The 22,901-nt window shown below is 33.2% G+C and overlaps 1 protein-coding gene across 2 annotated transcripts in view; it reads right to left on the reverse strand.

The window, feature by feature from the left end:
* Positions 1-22,901, reverse strand: part of IPO11 (importin 11) — a 198,179-nt gene that overhangs the window by 123,723 nt on the left and 51,555 nt on the right. For both annotated transcript variants that reach the window (XM_055332731.1, XM_055332732.1), the window contains exons 8-16: positions 19,730-19,778; positions 18,282-18,352; positions 15,488-15,680; positions 14,652-14,804; positions 12,887-12,930; positions 11,065-11,155; positions 8,863-8,910; positions 7,894-7,999; positions 4,671-4,797 (exon numbers count right to left, since the gene is read on the reverse strand). In XM_055332731.1, coding sequence (XP_055188706.1) covers positions 4,671-4,797; positions 7,894-7,999; positions 8,863-8,910; positions 11,065-11,155; positions 12,887-12,930; positions 14,652-14,804; positions 15,488-15,680; positions 18,282-18,352; positions 19,730-19,778 — 882 coding nt within the window. The remainder of the gene's footprint in view (positions 1-4,670; positions 4,798-7,893; positions 8,000-8,862; positions 8,911-11,064; positions 11,156-12,886; positions 12,931-14,651; positions 14,805-15,487; positions 15,681-18,281; positions 18,353-19,729; positions 19,779-22,901) is intronic.

A 22,901-nucleotide genomic window follows, 5' to 3' on the forward strand; every position in this document is an offset into this window, starting at 1 on the left:
CATACAGTTGGCACTGTGTAAATAATTAAATTCACAGACAACAGGACATAAAACCCCCCAAAAGAAAAAGGACAAACTGCCAGCATAATAACCTTTAATTCTCTTGATTTTTTTTTTCCACTGAAGGACCACATAAGCACCTAACTCATACCCCTAACATCTACACAAATAAGTACAGGAATCAAAAGAATCATTGGAATAAAAACTGGCTCTTTTCCTACCTACCCAAGAGAAGTCAGGGTAGTATTATAGACGAGATGAAATGAATTGAGATGACTGGCCTGTACTCTAGTTTAACTCCATAACTAGGAAGCCAAATCAGGAGGGAAAACAAAAAATCCCCCAAAGTTTAAGAAAACAGAGGCACATTTAAAATATAACAAAAATACTCTGTGTCTCTCATGAATAAACAAAATCTTAAAATTTAAATAAAAAAAAGAACAAAATCTTTAAAAACAAAAACAAAAAATAAATAAAATATGACAAAAATAAGTACAAAATTAGCCATTCCTGAACTATAAAAGAAACAGGAAGTCCTTACCACAGAGAGACAGTATGAATTTCACAGTGATTCATAATGAGGAAAAGTCAAAACTCACTTTTATGGAATGAAGAGATAGATAATATGAGAGAAAATTGGTAAAAGTGAGTCTAACAATTCCTAGGATGCTAATTGTTCAATAAATACTTGCTAGTGAATGCTAGAAAAGAAAACAAAGTGCTCTAAATATGACTTTTCAAAGAATAAATCCCTCTGAAGGAGAATGAAATCCTAAATGTCCAGAAGTGGGTCAACACTGTGAATTCAGCCTATTAAGTTTATCCTAAGTCCCGCTGAAATCTTAGAAAACTTGACACTTAACAGGCTAATTCCTTTACAGGGACAAAGAAGTACCATCAAAGTATAAGAAACATTGGAAGGATCCAAGAACGCTTGAGAGCAATAGAGAAATGAAGGAGAAGACAGTAGAATCTCCAGGCACCCTTAAAATACGGACGCCCAATCCCAGTTGCACCTCGCACTGTACACTCAGGGTTTGCTGAGTTCTGTACATGCCACTCAAAGTCCATTCTTAATGCCATTAACTGGCTTTCCATCTCGAAAATTGGCTATTTCTACAGTGGTAGTTAACCTGCCCATACAAATCACAATTTCTTTGCTTGAGAGACAACACCCCCACATCCTACTTCCAAACTATAAATCTGGCTGCACCACAATTCACCTTTCATATAGCCTTTTACAAGGGTGAAAGAGTATACCAATGCTAATTTTTAGTAGCTTACTGCTTATGGTATTGAAGGCTTGCATAAATAACTGAAGTCAAAAGTGAAACTTGAAAAAAAATTTTGTAATTTCTAAAATTTAAAGACGTAACTGGCTCAAAAACTTTAAAAACCAAAAAATTCCAAGATATTAATCAAACATTCTGGTTAATGACCATCTAGGGTAGTACAGAAGAAGGTTCTCCTCATCTAAAATTTAGCCATTCTTGCTTACACTATAATAATAGCATAGTGTAACACTGTTGTCTTTATTAAAAAATTATAAAAATGGAACCATACTTCCTATCATAGGTAAAAATAAATTCCATGTAAAGAATCAAGGATAAAGAAATGGATTAAACAATGAACAAAAAGAATGAACCAGAAATCTGATTTCACTAAAATTAAACACCTTTACTCAACAAAAACATAATGGAACAAGAGTGTTCATCATTTGTCATAATGAACAAAGACCGAGACTCAACTGCATTTGGAAGGCTTTATTTCTTAAGTATTTGAAATATGCATGGAAAATTATTACAATAGATACTGGGAGGTGCACACATAGGTGCTTGTTATGATAGTCACTGAATTTTTCCCTTTCTTTGTTATAATTCTTAAGTTTTAAAAAGTTAAAAGCCTCTTTTAAATATGAATCAAAAATAAGCACGGAAGTAAAAAATTTCAAAGTAGCAATTATCTTAAATCCTACCAAATTTTCCCAACATTCATTACAAAAAGTTTCCAAATATTGCAATAACCATAAATGCTTATTCATTACACCTACATCAAGTTTTAGTTTATAAAATCTGGCTATCTCTAACATGTCAAATTGTTAACAAGGAAAAGTTAAATATTTCACCTAAAGCAAAAAACAGTCACTCAATTTGCATTATATTTCCCCAGATCAAATGATAATGTCAAACTATCATGCAACTTTCAGAAATGGAGATGCACTCCACCCAGTGGCCTCTGGTATTATAAGATTTATGGAGTCCTAGTATAGGAATGGAGAAGGTGCTTTCTCTAGTTGCTGCATTATTTCTACTCTGTCATAGCCAGTCTTTTTTTTTTAATTATTTATTTATTCACGAGAGGCACGGGGGGCGGGGGGGGGGGAGAGTGGGTAGAGACACAGAAAGAGGGAAAAGCAGGTTCCATGCAGGGAGCCCGATGCGAGACTCGATCCTAGGACTTGAGGATCACACCCTGGGCCAAAAGCAGGTGCCAATGCTGAGCCACCCAGGTGTCCCTGTCACAGCCAGTCTTATAATAACATACCCATAAGATCTGGAAACCACATAGACAACCACACAGGATTAAATCTATCCCAACTCCATAACAGCAACACCCAAGCAAGAGAATATGGATTCTGAAAGCCAGCGAATATTCAGATCCATCGGTACCTATCTATCCACAACACATGCACATTTGCAAACAACATGTGTACCCTGTGTATATGTCTATATGTGTGTCCCTGATGTGTATGTATTAATGTGTATAAAGTACCTTCTCACATCAGCCAGCATTTCTCACAAGTTGAAATTAAAGTTGTATATCTTATATACAAAAAGGCCAAAGTGTGTAACATTAACTTGGGATCTTACTAAACACAGTTTTAAGAAGTAGTAACAAAATAATGGTGGCAGGATAAAACAACTGTAGAAGATGTAAAAATGAGGAAATCACCAGAAGATGTACGGGAAAAGGGCAAGAGCTGAACCTAAGCAGCATCTTCTCTAAGTGTATTCCCTGGATACTACTCTGTCATCTTGGATAGTCACAATGCAGATGTACATTTTAAAGTTTCTGGTCAATCCTAAAATAAAGAGGACCACTGGAATATTTAGCCCATGAAACTCTTTTGCTCCAGTAATACTTGTTTGTATGTGATTAATGTTCCTCTTTTAAAGTGCAGAACTAAATAGCTCATTGTTCTCTTTATTCCTTTGAAAAGATTCATTAAAAATAAGTATAAGACCCCAAAAACAGAAGAGTTTTTCCCAAAGAAAGCTTAGCTGAAATTTCATCATTTTGTAACACTTCCATAAAACATTTAATGCCTTCTCTCTGATACCTCTTGACAGAAGAGCAAATAGTGTTTCCAAATGAGAAAACAAAAATTTAAGTCTTATAAATACTTCACAGTTATTACAAAAGTACTCAGTCCAATACTCAGTAATCTCAGTAACAACTAAGTTTTATTAACAAACTTCTAAGAATTTAAACGTGGTAAAATAAAAGGGGATTCCCTTGCAACTTCCCATGATTAAAATACATAATAATTACAGCATGATAGAGTAAATTTTCAATTATTTACACAAAGTACATAATGCTTAAATAAAAATCCAAAGATCAGTTCTATTTGCCTTTGGAATATATTAAGCTTTGTTACTAGGTTTACCTTTCTAATTATGTTTTCCTTCACTGAACATTAAAAGTAGTTTATGTGGTACACATGTGAAAATGAGAAAAGTATGGCCCAAGCCTTTGCTGAAAAACAGGGTTACCGGATGGGTTCAAAAAATTTTTTAAAGGAGTATACTGAGAAATGATTGAATAAGATCTTAGCCTAATTCGGGGGGGGGGGGGGGTGCGGGGACAAAAACACTTAATTTTACCTAAAATAATTTGAAACTCAGAAAAAGATAACCAAACTTAATCTTTTCAAACTATGCTGGAGTCAGATCTAAGCCCAAGACAATCTATAATAAGTCATAAATATATTCACTCAAGCATAAAATAAAGTACCACTTGGGGGGAAAAAAACTATTCTACACAATGTGGAACTTCTTAAAAACACACACACACAAAAAAAAAAACCACAACTTTTTAAGTAACTGATCTAAATATTAGAGCAGAAAACTTACTGCTTTAAAGGTAATAATAAGGCACCAAAGAAGCTATTACCAAGTTTTCAGAAATAAAACAAAAATAGTATATCAACACTGTAAATAAAGAAAAAGTCGGAAAGGAAACAATTCCAAAGGCTAGAAAAACACACATACACACACAAAAAAACCTACAAAAATGAGAGACAAAGAATCAACAGTAAAGATGAAAGTGATTATGACATAAATGTGAGAATGACAAAAATCTTAATTTTCTGAATTAAGAAAAAATTTTTAAAAAAAGAAAAAAATAAGCTAAAAAGAAACTTAACACACTTTCGTTATTCTTACTAAAAAATTATAAATTTTAGAAAAGTAGAGGTTAATTTTTTCATTGAATATTGATGGGAAGGGCAAATAATCAAAGGACTTTCTTCCCTCAAACTGCTCACAAGGAAAAATTCTAACAGTGAAAGGTCACCAAAATTCTAAACACATCAAAACCATTTCTGAACTTGAAATTTAAGATAGGTTAAACATAGAAAAAAAAAGTCTTAAAATATTTAAGGAGCATACCACTAAGTCTTGATCTTGAAGCAAGTTACAAATTGCCTCATATAACATCGGTCTTAAGTCAGACTTGAATTTCACAGAAATCCACTGACCAATGAGCCAAATCACTCTGCGTCGCAAAGGCTTATACCTGGATAGGGGAAAATCATGAAATTTAAATGGTAAATATTTTACAAAGATTATTTCACTTAGTATACTTTTTTCATTTAAATTTTAAATATGGTAAAGAAGCAATCAATTTCTTTTATAAAAGTGTAAAAGCTACTTGTAAACATACCACAGTATAAATACTAACAAAGTTCTGATCTATAAAAACTGAAAATCCGTAGACATATTGTAAATCTAATTATTTTATATTAAAAAACTGTAACATCAATATGTACATAAAAATCAAGTCCATTTCTGTTTCCTCAAAAAAACAAAAATATTTAATCTGAAAAGGCTTAAGTAGCTAATGTCCCAAACCCTAAAGCTAGAGATGCTTCAAAAAAGTAATATTAAAAGGAAGTCCTGTATTCAATTTTCCAATTCCAATTCTGTTAATCTTACAGATTATTTTCCAGAACACTGTGAGAGATTTCAACATTTACATAAAATATTCACATAAACCTCCGCTGATTTTAGGTAAATTAATTTTTTAAAAAGTGTCCTATTACAGAATGTGACTCATATTATCAAAAATAATGATTTACATTTTAAAAGCTGTAAAACATCTACAGTAACATGTTTACATATTTCTTTCTCTATGACCACCTTTGCTAAAGGCAATGAAGTTTCTTTAGGCAAGGAGAAAAACCACAAAGCTATAACAACTATGTATAAGAATTCCACCCACAAAGTCTCTTCTTGATACTATACAAAATTTAGTAGTGAGATAGTAACTGTTTCTGGGTATGAATGGAATAAGCTAATAAACATACCCCACTTTTTTAGAGAATCACAAAATTATAAGATAATCAAGCACACAGATATACTTATCAAAGTAGCAAAAAATGTGTTTAAGTACTTCTGCCCTCAAAAGGTTTATCCCACCTAAAAGAATTAAAGAACATAAAGTTATCTAATAGGATTTCAGAAAAGGAACAGAGAAGAGTGCGTAGAAAGAAATGGGATTTGAACAACCTTTAAGATAAACAGTGTTTGGGGCTGAAAACTGAAAAAAATGCCATTTGAAAGAATAGTGACTACTTAAACAAAGTCACAGAGGTAGAAGTAAACACTTGTGTGCAGAGTAGTGGAGGACCCAAAGAACCATCTTGATTCTGAATCAAGATCTCTGACATTGCTACATTCAACATTGTATTCCAGATAAAGAGAATGAAGCTCGCGGAAAGGTCAAATTTTAAGTTCACTTAGACCACAGTCACTTCTGGGCAGAGTTAAAATTAGGGGGGACAGTTTGTTCCTCAAAAATGTGCTCCCTGCACCAGCAGCATCATTATCCTGGAAGCATTATGGGATCATACAATATGACCCAGATCTGAATACATAACCTAAATCAGTAGGTGTAAGATACAAGATCACCAAGAGATTACTATGCACATTAAACTTTGGGAAATGCTGGACTAGATCAGCTCTGTTCAGAAGAAACATAATGCAAGCCAAATATGCAATTTTAAATGTTAGTACCCACATTAAAATAAGGTAAAAGCAGGTGAAATTGTAATATTTTTATTTACCTTAATATATGCAACATATTATCATACACTTTACACTCTTCAGTCTTTCGGTTTAAATTTGAGTTAATTAAAATTAAAGTCATTTCCTCAGTTGCATTAGGTACAATTCAAGCACTCAATAGCTATATATAGCAGCTACTGTACTGGACAACAGAGATCAAGAATAAATAGCCTCCGAGGTTTAAGGATAATCAAACCACACATGTGTGTTCCTACCAAAGACACATGTGTCTCCCTAATGGAGGTTTTCTCTACATCAGAGGCTCACTAGCTTCCTTTGGGCAGAGTTACAGGCCATCTTATCCACCACAGACTTTATAGGACACAACTGAAAATATATGCTGACTGAATAGATAAAAAGCTATTTAATGGTCAAAAATATTTTTTTTAGTTTCTTTTTATTTCAAGTTTTTCTTTAGAGTCTACTTAGTTAACATATAGTATAATATTGATTTTAAGTGGGTCAAAATAAACTTCGTAAAGAAGATCTGATTTATTTATTCATGAGAGACACACACAGAGAGAGAGGCAGAGATACAGGCAGAGGGAAGAAGCAAAAGGGGAGCCTGATGTGGGACTCAATCCCAGGACCCTGGGATCACAACCCTAACCCAAAGGCAGATGCTCAACCACTGAGCCACCTAGGCGTCCCCAAAATAAATTACGTTTAAAGTACCTCCAACTCTATAATTCTATGGCTCTCAAGATTTATAAAATGAACCATATATAGATGCTTTCCATTTATTCATTAATGTAGTCCAAAAAATGCTAGTCCAGTAATGACTACATGCTAGGCATTCTGATTGGCACCACAATTACAGAAACAAATCAACAGAAATGCACAATTCAAAACAAGAACAAAGTCTCTTGGAATTTTTAAGTCTCTAATTCTAAACCAAGAAAAAAAAATTATAAAAACTATGAAAGACCTTCTCCCTTCCATTTTAGCCATTCAGTACCTAAAATTAGTCATGTACTTAAATATATCTGAAACATAATTAATTGGGAAAAGTGCCACTAAACATCAGAGAGTTCTGTACTATGAATAGGGCAAACCAATCCAAGTCTAAAGTGTGCCCAAAGGCCTTCTGTCATGCTGTCTCTCCATCCTTATCTACCCTCTCCCACTTTCAGTATGCCACGTGTGATTCCAAAGCAATTAGTTGGTCATCATTCATGACACCATTTGCGTCAGACTACTGGTGTAAGAAGCAGTATACATTTTTTCCTAGAATTTAGGAAAAAAATTTTCTAGAATTCAGGGGAAAAAAATTTCTAGAATTCAGAGAACTCCATCTTTCCTTACCTTCATATAAAATTTCCTCCTGCAAATTATCTTATCTAACATCAAATACTTTATACATATTACAATTTACTTTTGAAGTAAAAAAACATTATTTTTCAACTCAAGTCTTATTCTATACTTGATTATTATCAAAGTCATACCATAACTTTGTAAAAATTTTAAGAAATTTTAATGCCGTTTCTTCATCGCAAAATTAATAAGGTAAAGTAAGTGTATTATTAACACAAAGTTTTATACTTGCCTATTGTGAATGACTTGTAATTCTGGAAGAAGTTGGTTTTTAAACCATTGATCAAAATCAACACTGTCAAACAGCTCATAAGCCGCTAATCCAACAGCATTATACACTACAAAGAAGATTTGGGGAAAAAAATTTTTAATTTCAGATGCTGGGCCAAATGTTAGGTGTCTTACTTAAGAACTAATCCTAAAAACAAAACAAAACAAAAAAACCAATCCTGAGGGACTAATTTAAAACACGTAATATGCAAATAAAAAAGGGAAATTTACAATGTTAATCAGAGAAATTATTTAGACAGACATTTTAGAGTCAATATTTGAGTTACTTTATACTGTTTTTCCTAAATACTCCTTAGTGCTTTCAAACAGAAAACTATAATCATTTACAAGTCAAAATTATAAAATCAACATCAAAATTATAAAATCAAATAAATTATTAATCAAGTCAAATTATGAAAAGTATAAAATAACATCTGCTTCTAAATTGACACAATATTTTATGATCTGGTCCCTATCTACCTCTCCAGTCTCATCTCTCACCACAGCCCATGAACTCTATGTTCCAATTAAATCAAAATATTCCCAGTTCAAAACTTAACTGTGCTTGCTCTTCTTCCCTTCAAATTTTTGTAAATACTCCTCCCTCTGCCTGGAACCCTCTTCTCACACTGACCCTTCCCTTGTTAAGTCCCACTGATCCTGGTGTTCTCATATTATACTTCTTTCAGAGCCTTCCCTAGGCACGCCAAAACCACCTGTGGTTTTCCAATGGACTACCTGTCACCTATTTTATCATTAATCAGCTTGTACTATGCTATAATCAATGGTCTGCTTATTTGGTTATCTCCCCCACCAGACAGTTCCTATATTTTAGGTACTCCTATATCCCAATCTCTCCACATAACAAAACAGACATAGCAAACATTTATTACTGAAGAAATAATATTTCTAAATGTTTAGTATAACATACCAGCATCTTTGATTAATAGTGCATTCATATCTTCCACATTAGTGGGTCCTGAAAACATAAGTATCAGCAAGGGTAAATAAAACTAGTTTTTAAAAGACATCTTATTTCAACTTGATTTACTAGTTTCTCATTTCCGTTTAGTGTATTAAATTACATGACATTAAATATATAAATGGATATAAAGGGAAAGCCTAGCTTTTGTTATCATCACCATCAGAAAACACAAGTACAAGATATAAGGCCATACTACAATTTTAAAAATCATTGTAACATGTTTGAAAATTTTCATGTCAAGCAACATCTAGAAAAATATATGCCACAAAGTGCTAACTAGCATATAATACCTTATTATACCTTGATTATAAAGGGGAACTCTTAAGAGAAAGAATCAAAAGATGAATCCCACAAAAGAAAAACAAACCAACAAAAAAGAACAAACATAGGCCATTCACACAGGAAGCTCTAAAGATAAAAAATAAACCAGGTCATGACAGTACATTAAAGGACGGCAACAAAAGAAAAGGTCCAGACAGAAAGTGAGAGCCATCATGTTAGGTGGAAACTTCTGAATAAAAACTTGGCTGTCTCACGCCACTGTCCAGAAAGAAGAGTATCATGGTTAAGCAATGAAAAACACAGTTTCCATAGTAAGTCTATTTCTTTCAAATAGAAAGATTATTCTAGCAAGCTCATCAAAACACTTTTCTATTATTAAATATGAATTCTGAAGCTCACTAGTCCAATAAACTGGAATAAGTACAGCTCTAATTAGCCAACTGCTCCACAACAGGAAAAAAAAACTGAATTCTGAAACCACTAAAAACCTTACCACCACACAACTTCTCAGAGAGTAATCTAAATAGCTTAACCATTTTCCTACAGTGGTTTAAAAAAATAATAAATGGACAGGAGAAAATGGAAATGATGCTCTAAACTGAAAAGAAAAAGTGTCTGAAGTAGTATAAATATTATCAACTTTAAGAATCAGTAATCCTGCATTAAAAAATTAGTAAATAACTACACCTTAGAAATCAACATATATGAAAATACAACACTCAAATTATCTTCACAAATGAACACAGCAGAACCTGCCATTTTTTTCCCTTGGTTCCTAACTTAAGCAAGAACACTCTATTAGGTTTTTCAGAGAACAGAAACCTGAAAAGTGACCTGCCCTCTCACTACCACAAACAAGATGAGGCATTTCCTTCCCTACAGAAGCTTCTCTTTCTGTTACTCTCTTGTATTATCACCTACTCAATCCCTGATCCCTAACAATGTTATTCCTGATCCGACATTTCAAATAATCTATTGTCTCAGAAGATTCCACTGCCTTCTGCTTCTTCCATCACTGGCCACTTCTAATAACTCTCCAGGATTCACTCCCATATTGATCCTCACACTTCTGCAACAGTTTCTTGCCTAGCTTTTCTGAAGGATCTTCGCCTTTCCATATGCCTGAAGGTGAAAATATTGGGTTCTGTCCTTGAATGCTTTTCCTCTCCCAAGGCTCCTTATATACACTTCAATATCACCAACCACTACTAATCAGTCTTCCTGTCATTAAGACTAAAGTTCAAGATCATGTCTGATCACTTTCCCTTGCCGAGCACTATCAGTTGCTAAGTCAATCAACTAACAGTTTCTAAGTATACCAGGCACTGAGAATGTGTGAACAAAACAGATTGATCCCTGCTTCCCTTCCCGGAATTTACAAAATAGCAGGAAAGTCAGAAACGATCAACTGCAGTTAATAATAATTACCTGTGCACAAACTGTAATCAATGATCACGTGCCAAAAATCTTTTGTCCTCATTCTTTCTTAAATCCATTACCTTCTTTCCATTTCCACTGTCACCATTCTAAGCCCAACATTTGTCATTTTGACCTTTTCTTCTACTACTTTCCACAGCATGCTCCAGGTAGACTTCCCCCATGCAATATACTTAACTGTCTACTATTTTTGCCCATGCCGCTAACATGTTTACACAAGCAAAATCCAACTATCATGTTCAAAGCCTACCTCTGTCAGTTTCAATTCTTGTTCTTTACCCTGAAAGCCATCCCTTTAGAAAAGAACACATTCAGGTCTTTCTCAGATTTCCATCTGTTATATGGTATAGGAAATAATGCATTGCATGTAGGCACTCAAATTATTTTAAGTGAGCACGAATTAATAAAGTATCATAAAATATACTTCACCTTGAAGTGTCTGCATCATTTCTAGAAGTACAGGAGTAAGAGTCTGATTATATTCATGGAATATATCTATAAATAGTACTTCAGTGCAAGGCTAGAGGAAAAAAAAAATTTCTAATGAAAACAATGGTATATTGTACTGATCAATTCTACAATGAAACAAAGAATACTCATTCTTAAAATCCTTAAACTCCAAAAACATTTCCAATTCTTAATGTTTCTACATAAAGTAGATTACAATTGTTGTAAATATATTAGGAAAGAAAGTCAAACTACAATTTGATTCTTAACACCTGTTATTTTACTATTTCAATCATTCGGTATTATGTATTCACAAAGTAAAATTCCAGAGAGAAGATAACTTACATTTTTAATTAAGAATTCTTTTAAAAAAGCAATCTGAAATCACATTCATTTGCAGAATTAGTACTATAAATGACTGTCCAGAAACAAAGATGTTAAAAATTATATATTTTCTTAGCAATGACACAATAAGTAACAACTGCAACTCAGGACACAAACAGTAACAGATATCAGTGTTAACTACATGAAAAGAATGTTCATTTTGGTTCTGAAAAGTACTGAATCACCATGTTTCATAATACAAAGGGCTTACGAATTTTGAAGGTACTATGCTTTATGTTTTAAAAGAAATTTTATATACATGCTGAAATATGTACAGATAAAACGATAAATCACCTCAAATACTTGCTTCAAAATAATCCAAGTTGGGGTTGGGATGTACTTATATGAAATAAGACTAGCCTTGAGTTGGTAACTGATTAAGTGGGTTTTGGATACACAACATCGCATGATATTATTTTACTTTTTTAGTTTGAAATTTTCTATAAAAGAATGTTTTTAAAAATTTAAAGTTAGCTTTTAAAAAAAAATTTCAAGCACTAATCATTTCTCTAATAATCTCTCTGGTTTTCTATGCAAGCTTACATAACTAAAAACATTAACATATATTTTAGAAAAATAATAACAAATTGTGTAAATTATGTAAACACAACTTTTCAAACAAAAAGGATAGTTCAAAGGGATGCCTAGGTGGCTCAGCGGTTGAGCATCTGCATTCGGCTCAGGGCGTGATCCTGGGATCCGGGATCCGGTCCCACATCAGGCTCCTTGCAGGGAGCCTGCTTCTCCCTCAGCCTGTGTCTCTGCCTCTCTCTGTGTCTCTCATGATTAAATAAATAAAATCTTAAAAAAAAAAAAAAAAGATAGTTCAAAGACTACATTTGATTAGTTTTCCTCAAATGTTGGCCATATAAAAGAAGATATGCTTAGAAAGCATTCTAAAATTAAATGCAATGGGCTGGTTTCTGAAAATCACACTAGGTGGTATAAGAAATAATGTATCAAAAAACACTTCAGAATTACGGAACTACTTAGGAAGGAAAAAAAAATCATTCCAGCCAAAAAAAGTAGTTTTTATTTTCTTTTTTCTTTTTTAAGATTTATTTATTTATTCATGATAGACACGGGCGGGGGGGGGGGGCAGAGACACACACAGGCAGAGGGAGAAGCAGGCTCCATGCCGGGGGCCCGATGTGGAACTCAATCCTGGGACTCCAGGATCGCGCCCCGGGCCAAAGGCAGGCGCCAAACCGCTGATCCACCCAGGGATCCCCTAGTTTTCATTTTCAAAAACATTTCCTATTTTTGCATTGACAGTCATTTTCCTATCAGATTCCTAAATTAAAATTTCCTATTTGTCTGGTTTAATGCTTATAATCTTCAACAAAGTATCATTCTCTACTAAGAGTTACAAAAGCATTACAGCATTTCCCTACCAATTTTTCTTTTAATCAATACATACCCTCAAACTGTATTTCCAAGAATCTCCTCCTGTTTCTTCCACTGCTGCAATTAAAAATACAACACATGTTGTTCATGTTATAAAAATGCTTCCAAAATTCAGTTTGGAATACAAAGATTTTAAATAATACAAATCTATTTCTATGAATGGTTTTAAACATAACACCAAAAGCAAATCCTTGGAAACACAAGGTCTTACACAGATTTCTTTACTATATACTACAGACCACATCTGTCTACATGAGTCTCCCATTAAGTACTTGATTAAGCTTTCTCATTCTAATTTTCATTAAAAATTCTCTATGGAGGAATGCTCAAAGTGTTTGTCACTTCCAGAATATCTGGTATCATCTGACTGCACATAGTAAGCACTGAAATATAACTATAATCCTGAGATTATTTCATTCCAATATAACAATGGTTTATAAGATTAAATAATTAGTCACATTTTCCAAAATTTTCCATATTTAAAGTAAGATTTTAAAAATGTAAAATACTTTAGGGACCTTTATAAACCTAGGAATTCATATTTCATATTATACTACTCTATATACTGCATAAAGAAAGTAATATAAAACATAAAACTTTGGCTAAGAGAAAAAGCAAAAACAGAAAAAGGATACAGTGTAATGTTATATTTTCTAAATGAACTAAAATTATTTTTAAATAATAAAAAATGGGAGAAGTCTTCCAAAATGTTTCAGGCATTCTTAAAATATAAGGAAATATAGAAGAGAACTATGCAAAACCACCCAGTCAAAAGCTAAAACTTGGTCTATGATTCACCAGGGTGAAAGTACATCACACACAGGTACTTTATTAGACAAATGATATCTTGATTTTTTGTAGCAAGGACCCTAATACTTGTATTCTATTACTAAAATTCAAACAAAAAAGATCTCCTGTAAAAATAATTAAATCATCAAAAAATTTATTTTAAATTAAAATTTAAAGATGATCTACTCGGGGCAGCCCGGGTGGCTCTGCAGTTTAGCGCTGCCTTCAGCCCAGGGCATGATACTGGAAACCCAGGATCGAGTCCCATGTCGGGCTCCTTGCATGGAGCCTGCTTCTCCCTCTACCTGTGTCTCTGCCTCTCTCTCTGTGTCTCTCATGAATAAATAAATAAAGTCTTTTAAAAATAATAATAAATAAATAAAGGTGACCTATTCAGAAAACCGAAATTTTCCACATTTCTTTTTGAAGTAAAAATTTCTACAAATAAAAAACAAGATATTAATCACAAAGTACAAACTAACCTGATAATAGAGACAGTTTATTTTTATTTTTGTTTTAAACTATATGGTATGTCCATAGGAACATCTAAAATCTTAAAAAGCCTCTTTCTTGAGAAAACTTTACATATTTGAAAAAAATCATTCATTTTCAGCTTCTCAATTTGTTCTAACAGATAACAAAGAGGACACATTAATTTTTAAAAGCCAAGACTCTCAGATCAAAAGTGTTCTATTAAAATATAATGTTGTTATGCATATCGTTCTAAAAAACTCGTATTTAGAGAAGGGGGAGGAAAACTACACAAAAATTGAAAAATGGATTCTTACTGGGCACCTGGGTGGGTCAGCGGCTCAGTGTCTGCCTTCGGCTCAGGTTGTGATTCCCCCGGTCCTGGGATCGAGTCCCGCATCAGGCACCCTACAGGGAGCCTGCTTCTCCCTCTGCCTGTGTCTCTGCCTCTCTCTGTGTCTCCCATGAATAAATAAAATCTTAAAAAAAAAAAAAGAAAAAGAAAAATGGATTCTTACTAAAGCCTTCTGGGTCTTCTTCCCACATTGTCAGTTCTTCTTCAGTTAATAGAAAATAATGAGAGACTAATCTTCTACATATCTCTGTCAAAGTGGGATATGTGAAGAATGCCATTTTAATCTTATGAGCTTCTAGAGTTTCAGGGCTGCTATCTAGAAAAATAAATTTTTCAAGTTAATCACACAAACATTCTACCACAGTTGGATTATTTAACTTAAATGAATTTAAAAATATACTCTTGGGGGGAAAGATAAAGTGATTTATATAAATTTTCACTTTTAAGGGCAAGTTTCAAAGACACTTCTTTATTCACACCACACACACACACACCAGTCTTGCGGCTGTCCTCCCACTACAGTCTACACATTCCTATGCTCTATTATCACACCGTATTGTAATGACTCAGATACAAATGTATTTCTCTCTTCTACAAGAATTCTTCACTCATCTTGGTATACATGCATACAAATGAATTCCAATGTGTAGAAGTAACCTCACTAAATTAGAGAAAAATGTTCATTGTACAAATAAATACAGCTTATAACATGAACTGCAGTGGTTGTTGAAGTACTTAGTTCTTTAAGTCCCCAGGCTTCCATTGATCTTTCATTATGCTACAAAAGATATTTTACTAAATGCATTTATATGGCTTTTAAAGCTGGCACTCACATACTAAAGCCTCTAATCCTTATCTCTATTTCATGTCTAAGCAACATTGTATTTATCACACTTAAATAAATGAATTTCAAATACAGAAATATAGCAATTACTTCACATTTGAAATAATAAAAGGAAAAAAAGAAATAATGGGAAAAAAATGCCAGTAAGGCATTACCTTCAAAATTTTTCGATGGTTTATAAGCATAATTTTTAACAATCATCTTAATAAGATTCATGCACTGAACAATGAATCGCTCGAATGTAACACCTTCACCAACTTCTGTAAATACATAGCTTACAGAAAATTCCAGTGATCTCTGAATTAGAGGAGTAAATGAAAAGGGATGCTGATCCAAGAAGTCCAAAAGCTATAAAGAAGAAAATTAAAATGCATTTTCACCAATCCATACAGGAATGTAATCATCCACAAGTACATTTTATAACTTTGCTAATATACATCTGGCAAGATCTGAACCTTGGTGGGGAGTCCACATATATGTAGTTCTACATGTAATACACATGTAACTGCTTTCTTGGGATACATCATATAATGTGGATTATGTCAGATTCTATCTCCTGACAAGAAATTCTATTATTTCTGGTATGGGGTCCAAAATAGACCCACTTCATACTTAATTCATTAACAATGGATAAATATGAAACAAAAAGTCTAAAGTATACAAAAAACAGGACTTCAAATAAATAAAAGCAAAAAGTGAAAAAATTGTCCTGCCTTTCCAGCATGAACTACATTTCAAGTATCAAACAGTTGATGGAAGAGATTTCATCTTTACAAAAGAATTCTGGCTAATAAATACAAACAAAATAACAGAATGCCATCAATCTGTAATCCCTTATCAACACATCAAGAGCTTCTAAAATAGTCAATAGGGAAAGGCTGCTAAGGACCTTTAAAATGGATAGCTCTCAGGATCCCTGGGTGGCTCAGCGGTTTAACACCTGCCTTTGGCCAGGGCGTGATCCTGGAGTCCCGAGATCGAGTGCCACATCAGGCTCCCAGCATGGAGCCTGGAGCCTGCATTTCTCTCTGCCTGTGTCTCTGCCTTTCTCTCTCTCTCTTCTCTCTCTCTCTCTCTCTTTCTTTCATGAATAAATAAATAAAATCTTTAAAAAAATAAAATAAAATGGATAGCACTCCCTCAGCATTGTGGACAAGCAGACAATATATCTCCTGATGTGATGCAATATGAAAAACACAGTAAGTATTCTTGCCATCCTTGCCCTCCTCTGCAAAAGAGTATGATCCAGTCTCTATATCTAACTATAAATTTATAAGAAATATGGGAAGAAGAAGGGCATAGAGACAAAGGAACATGGTAAGTAACACATCAGAATGCAGACAAATGCAAAACAGAAAAAAAAAAAAAAACCTAGGAGGAAATTATCAATTATCTCAACAAATAAATAGCAATGGAAAAAAAATGCACAGAGAACGGACACTACTGAATCCTGATTAAAACAAACCAACTATAAAAATCTAAGAAAAGCTAAAAATTGGCTAAAGAGTTAAATGAGAATAAAAAGTCATTCCTACTTTTTAAATGTTTTAGATTGTTTTTTTTTAAACCCCTTAACACTTAAAGACATATATTCAAATATTTACAGATAATACTAATAAGATAGCTGAGATTTGCTTTTAAAAAACCAGCAAGGAGGGGAGGGAGAGGAACCATACAGATAAAACAGAGCTAACCTTCAACATATGTTGGCAAATACAGAAGCTAATTGATGACCTCTAGGGGACTCAAAGTTACTCAATTCTATTTGGAGGTATGTTGAAATATTCCAATTTTTAAAGCCTTCATACAGTCAGATATTATAAATATGAATTTCATAAATGAAATTATTTATGAACACTGCACACCTCCAGTGACTAACCACATCATGTCATTTTACTTTGTGGGGTTTTTTTTGTTTTTAACTTAAAAAATTTAAGTCCAGGGATCCCTGGATGGCGCAGCGGTTTGGAGCCTGCCTTTGGCCCAGGGCGCGATCCTGGAGATCCGGGATCGAGTCCCACATCGGGCTCCCGGTGCATGGAGCCTGTTTCTCCCTCTGCCTGTGTCTCTGCCCCTCTCTCTCTCTCTCTCTGACTATCATAAATAAATAAAAAATTAAAAAAAAAATTTAAGTCCATTTTCTGCTGGATCTTGGAAGATTGGGTGGCTTTTGCTGTGGAGGTTATTTAAACTATAAATGTGAGAAATGAGGAGAAATGAAACTAAAGATAACTGCTACTTAACCACAGAAATAAGAACAGCTCATTTCTACTCCTTTTCTCCCCTCCTGGGGAACGGACAATGTTTATCTTATTAATGAAGCTTCAGGAAAAAAAGGGAAAATAGGCTACTGATTTAGGTACCGCTACCTGTCTTCAAATAACCTGTTTTAGTGCAATGCAGTCCTCAAACCAAGTCTTCCCAACAATAAGTATTTCTCCTAACCAGCTCCAGGCCAAAATTTCATCAGAATCGGTTTCTATAAAACTTAAGTTTTATCAGAAATGTATGCACATTGCCTAGCGCATGGCACTCATATAATTCTATTCAGAAGATGTTTGATACTGATGATGATAATCTGTCATTTGGAATACAGGGACTTCCTGATATTATACTGTCTGTATTGTATGATCTAGCTCCTGCTTAGCTGCACTGGCACCTTCTTTATGTCTGCTTTTATCCACTAGGCTTGAGAATAAGAAGCTTCAGAGGAATCAACATCTCTGATATTTATTAGAATTTTTTTTTTACATCAAAGTGACTCAGCTATATGGCATATAAATTTAATTATTATATGCATGCTAAATACTTCAAAATACTGGTTTTTTTAGCTTGCTATAAAGTCAGAAAATTACTTCACGCAAATATATGCTTACATCATTTTCCTTATTAAATCTGAGTATGTGTATTTTATTTAAGAAACATATTTAAGATAAAAAGAAAACTTACCACTTTAGTAAAAAGTATGATGGTCTTTTCTAGTCTATCTCTACATACATTATCTGTACCTATATTTCTACCTGTTAAAAATACGATTCAAATATTAGTATAAGTTTATAATACACCAGAAATTCACAATCAAAACAATGACAAAACTTTTTACAAAAATACTACCAGATACATTCTTCCATGTTTTCTATTATAAATCCATTACTGTGCTTTTCCAACTCTAAAAAATTAATCAAAGATTTTTAAAAAACAGTAAGTTTAACAGTTAACAGACACAGTAATCCCCAGTACCATGTTTCAAAAAATTAATCCTAAACATGTTAAAGAGTAGTAGCAATTTTATCCATGAATTACCAATAACACTTTCAAAATATAAATTAGCTATAACTAAAATTTACAAGTAAAGTAAGTAAAAACAAAGCATTCAATAAGTAACATGTTCGTTATTTTTCACTGACAGTTTTCTTCAGATAATTTCTCTGGCATAATTAATTCTGCATATTCAGAAAGTGTCTACCAGCCCATCAACTGTTCTCTATAATCATACTCTTCCTATTCATCTCATTTATGTCATTCTCCTCTCTTGGGAGGACCCCTATTCTTCCCTATGCTTCTTCACAGGGTAACCAGAGAAAATGACCATTTTTATAAAAACAAGCCACTTTATATAACTTGTCTTATTCATCTTTGCATGCACAGTACCCAGAACAGTGCCTGGTAAAAGACTCAGCAATGTTTTTACTAAGCTGAAAATGACTGACATAAAATAATCAACAACTCCCTAAAAGTGAGTACACTAAAATATCTTCTCGGCCTAGTAAATCCCCAAATACACACACATGTACAGGATGTACACATATGTATATGTGCATGCAAGCAAATGTGTGCTATTTTGTGTTTCTAAATGTGTGTATCCTGAGCAAAGGTGCTTACAATCACAGGGAAAAGGGTAACTAAGAGACTACCAGTATAACACAAATATGAATGCTAAATTCTCTTGTGTGTAGATGAGAGACAGTTCTAAAGATAAGCCAGTAAAAATTAATATACAAGAGATTTATAAAATTAAAGTACCATTTAAAGTAATTTATATCACACCTATATGTAAAATCAACTAAAAAAAAACAGAATCTATACAAAGTATGTGGCACAGGAGCTACATTTAATGAGTATTAAATACATGACAATTGTGGATGTATACATGAAAAAAAGCAGTAGCAGTAAAAGTATCTATAAAGGAATGGATACAAAACAGATTTTTAAAAAGTTTCAGCAATACTACTCAGAACAAGATGGGTATATGAAGACAAAGCTGAGCTCCCAATTCAACCTCAGAGGATTAGACATCAAGATCCAAGATCTTAGTCTCACCAGATACACAAGTGCAGAAAGCACAAGCTATGAATAAGGATTCTACAAGTAAAATCTACCGTCAAAGGAGTACTTACTGCATTCCAGAAATTGTTTCAGACGGTCAAATATTCCATGTAAAAAACCCTAGAAAAGAATTTTTTTAATGTCTCAATTTGTTGTTGTAAACATCTCCCTTATACTTTTCCAAAAATACTACAATGTATCTATCACATCATTTTAAAAAGTTAAATTGAGATAAAAAATACTCTATTAACAAATCTTCCATAAGAAAATATAGTATTTCGGGATCCCTGGGTGGCGCAGCGGTTTGGCGCCTGCCTTTGGCCCAGGGCGTGATCCTGGAGACCCGGGATCGAATCCCACGTCAGGCTCCCGGTGCATGGAGCCTGCTTCTCCCTCTGCCTGTGTCTCTGCCTCTCTCTCTCTCTCTCTGTATGACTATCGTTAATTAATTAATTAATTAATTAATTAAATTTTCAAAAAAATTTAAAAAAAAAAAGAAAATATAGTATTTCATCTCTTCAACATCTTATTTCAGTTACCTAAAACACTTTGCAATAAATAAAACATTATTTATTAAGCATTTTATTTCCCTAAAGAATCTCTTTTCTCTTCACAGCTTCTATAGTCCCCTGACATACTGTTTGTCTATTATTTGTCTCCTCCCACTAAAATGTAACCTCGAGGGCCAGAACTTCACGGTGTTTATTGCTCTAAGTACTCAATATATGAATAAATGGTACCAATTATGTCACATGTTTTTTCAACAAATAGGATGGTCCGGGTTTTTGTCACAAAAGAACTACAAGCTGAAGGCCTTTACTAGAATAGAGCATTATTTGCTCTTTGTCCTTAGCAACGTGTTGTCCCCTCCTCCATTCTTGAGTTTGAGATAAATCAACTAGGATATCACCATCTGATGATGATGATGGCTCAGAAAAAGATTTCACTTAGACAATTTCACCATCATCATTAGGGCCTAGAATGCTGCTCTCTGTCCGAGAGCATCCATCTTCTGATTCATGTAAAAATCATGAAACCTTTTCCTCTTTTCGACTTTCTTCTCTGTCATTTTGGTCAGAAAATGAAGAATTTTGAATTCTCAGTGTGTTAAACAAAAGGTGAAAGTAGAAAAGAAAGACAGTGCTCCCAGTCTTCTTTTATGCCTCCTTAAAGATGATGGGATACAGTGCACAACACATTAAGAAAACTGCAAGATGACCATTAATTTCACTGCTTCATCATTTGGCAATTCCATCATTCTTCCACTTTCACTGTATTTCAGTCTTTTTAACCACAGATGAGAATAATTGAAAAGTAATGATAAGTAACAAAAAAGTGATTTCTAAGATGATGAGCAAAATGTTTCACTATGGGAAGAATAAGATCATTGAGATCCCATATATATTTTACATTGATACAGTAGTCCAACGGTCCCTGAAAGTATTGACAACATAGAATTTCACTCTATTTCTTTTAAATAAAATTAGTTTATCAATTGGGGGTTCTCTGAAGAAAGTACAAAATTATGAGTCATCAATTTAGTAAGCTGATCAAGAGAATCAGGAATTTATAAAATTATAGATAGTCTATAATCAGCAGTCCAAATAAACGAAGTAAAAGTTTATGATTCATATTATATAACACAAAAACTCAAATTACCCATTAAGTAGTCATTTAAAGAGCACTTTAATTAGCTGAACTATTTACCAAAATCATTATCCCTCTTAATCCTCATAAGATCCAAAGAGGTAGATACTATCATTTCATCTTCATATAACCAAAAAAAAAAAAAAGGAAGTGTCAGAGTAGATAAGTAAATAGCTGGAGGCCATTCTATCAGGAAAAGGCCAAGTCAAGATTCAAATCCAAATCTATCTGCCTCCAGAAACACCATTATCATACAGAGCTTCTAAAGTATCTTTTTAAGTTCCATGTTATTTTTAAGATTGTTACTTGAAAAACCACAATAACTTGTTAAAGTTCTATTTTGTTTCAAACAAGTCAATATACTTTAACTGCTATAATACAGCATTTCTAACTAAGTAAAAGCTGACATACAGTTTCAGTAGACAGAAGAAAGACTCTCAAGGGAAAGCCAAAAACTCACAGAACATTGATAGTTTCCACTGAAAACCACTATTCCAATTTATAGGAATGTGATTTAAATCAATTTATTTTTACTAAAAAACAAAAAAACTGATGAACATAATCCATATTTTATTTAAAATAATTTTATGATATTCAGAATCATATTGCAGATAATTACTGAGCCTTCTGACCGGATTTTACTCTATCCCATATTCATTCATTTTACAAATAACTATTGAACATTTAACATTGGCAGAGACTATTCCAAGCTCTGGGATGGACAGTGAATGAAACAGTCTCTGCTTTTATGCAATTTAATGCATTCCAGTGCAGGAAATTCAGGAGAAGCTGTCAAATTGGTTTCTGGAAAGGTTTTTTGGCAGTATGGCAAAAATATATATATATATATATATATATATTTAAAATATATCAGCATTAAAATTATGGCTGTTTTTTATGCATATTTTGGCAATTTGGTAATACCAATCAATGCTATCAACGTGCTTATGCTTGAATCAACTATTTTCACTTCTAGTAAGTTAGCCTGAAGAGTGCATCAGAAAAGTACACAATGATATATAGATATGTATCTCCAAATGTTCATTCCAACATCACTGACCAACAATTAAAAACTATAAACAACCTATATATCCATCAATGGATAACTGGCAAGGAAATTACAAGAATCCTATATTAATGTTATCCCTTTTTAAAAATTAGCTCACTGACAGTAATCACAAGTATTTACCACAAAATCATTAAAAACATACTACTGGCATGAGAAAAACACCCATGAGAAAAATGACATACTAAGTTTAAGAAAAAGTAAGCAAACAAACAGCATATGGGTCTCAATTACATAAAACTGAGGAAGAGAGAAAAGTATATCTGAAAGACTATGCATAAAATCTCTTAAAGTATACTTACAAATTTTAGCAGTATCTTTGATAGCAAGTTTTCAAACGACTATTTCCTTTCCTTCTGTTTTTTAACTTTTCAAAAACTAAGCATATAACACTTTTATAGAAAATAGCCAATCATGCTATAATGATGTATATACCAGCTTTTATTTTATTTTATTTATTTATTTATTCATGAGAGACACAGAGAGAGAGAAAGAGACAGACAGAGAGAGAGAGAGAGAGAGAGGCGCGC

This window comes from Nyctereutes procyonoides, unplaced genomic scaffold (genome assembly GCF_905146905.1).
Source record: "Nyctereutes procyonoides isolate TBG_1078 unplaced genomic scaffold, NYPRO_anot_genome, whole genome shotgun sequence".
Lineage (NCBI taxonomy): Eukaryota > Metazoa > Chordata > Mammalia > Carnivora > Canidae > Nyctereutes > Nyctereutes procyonoides.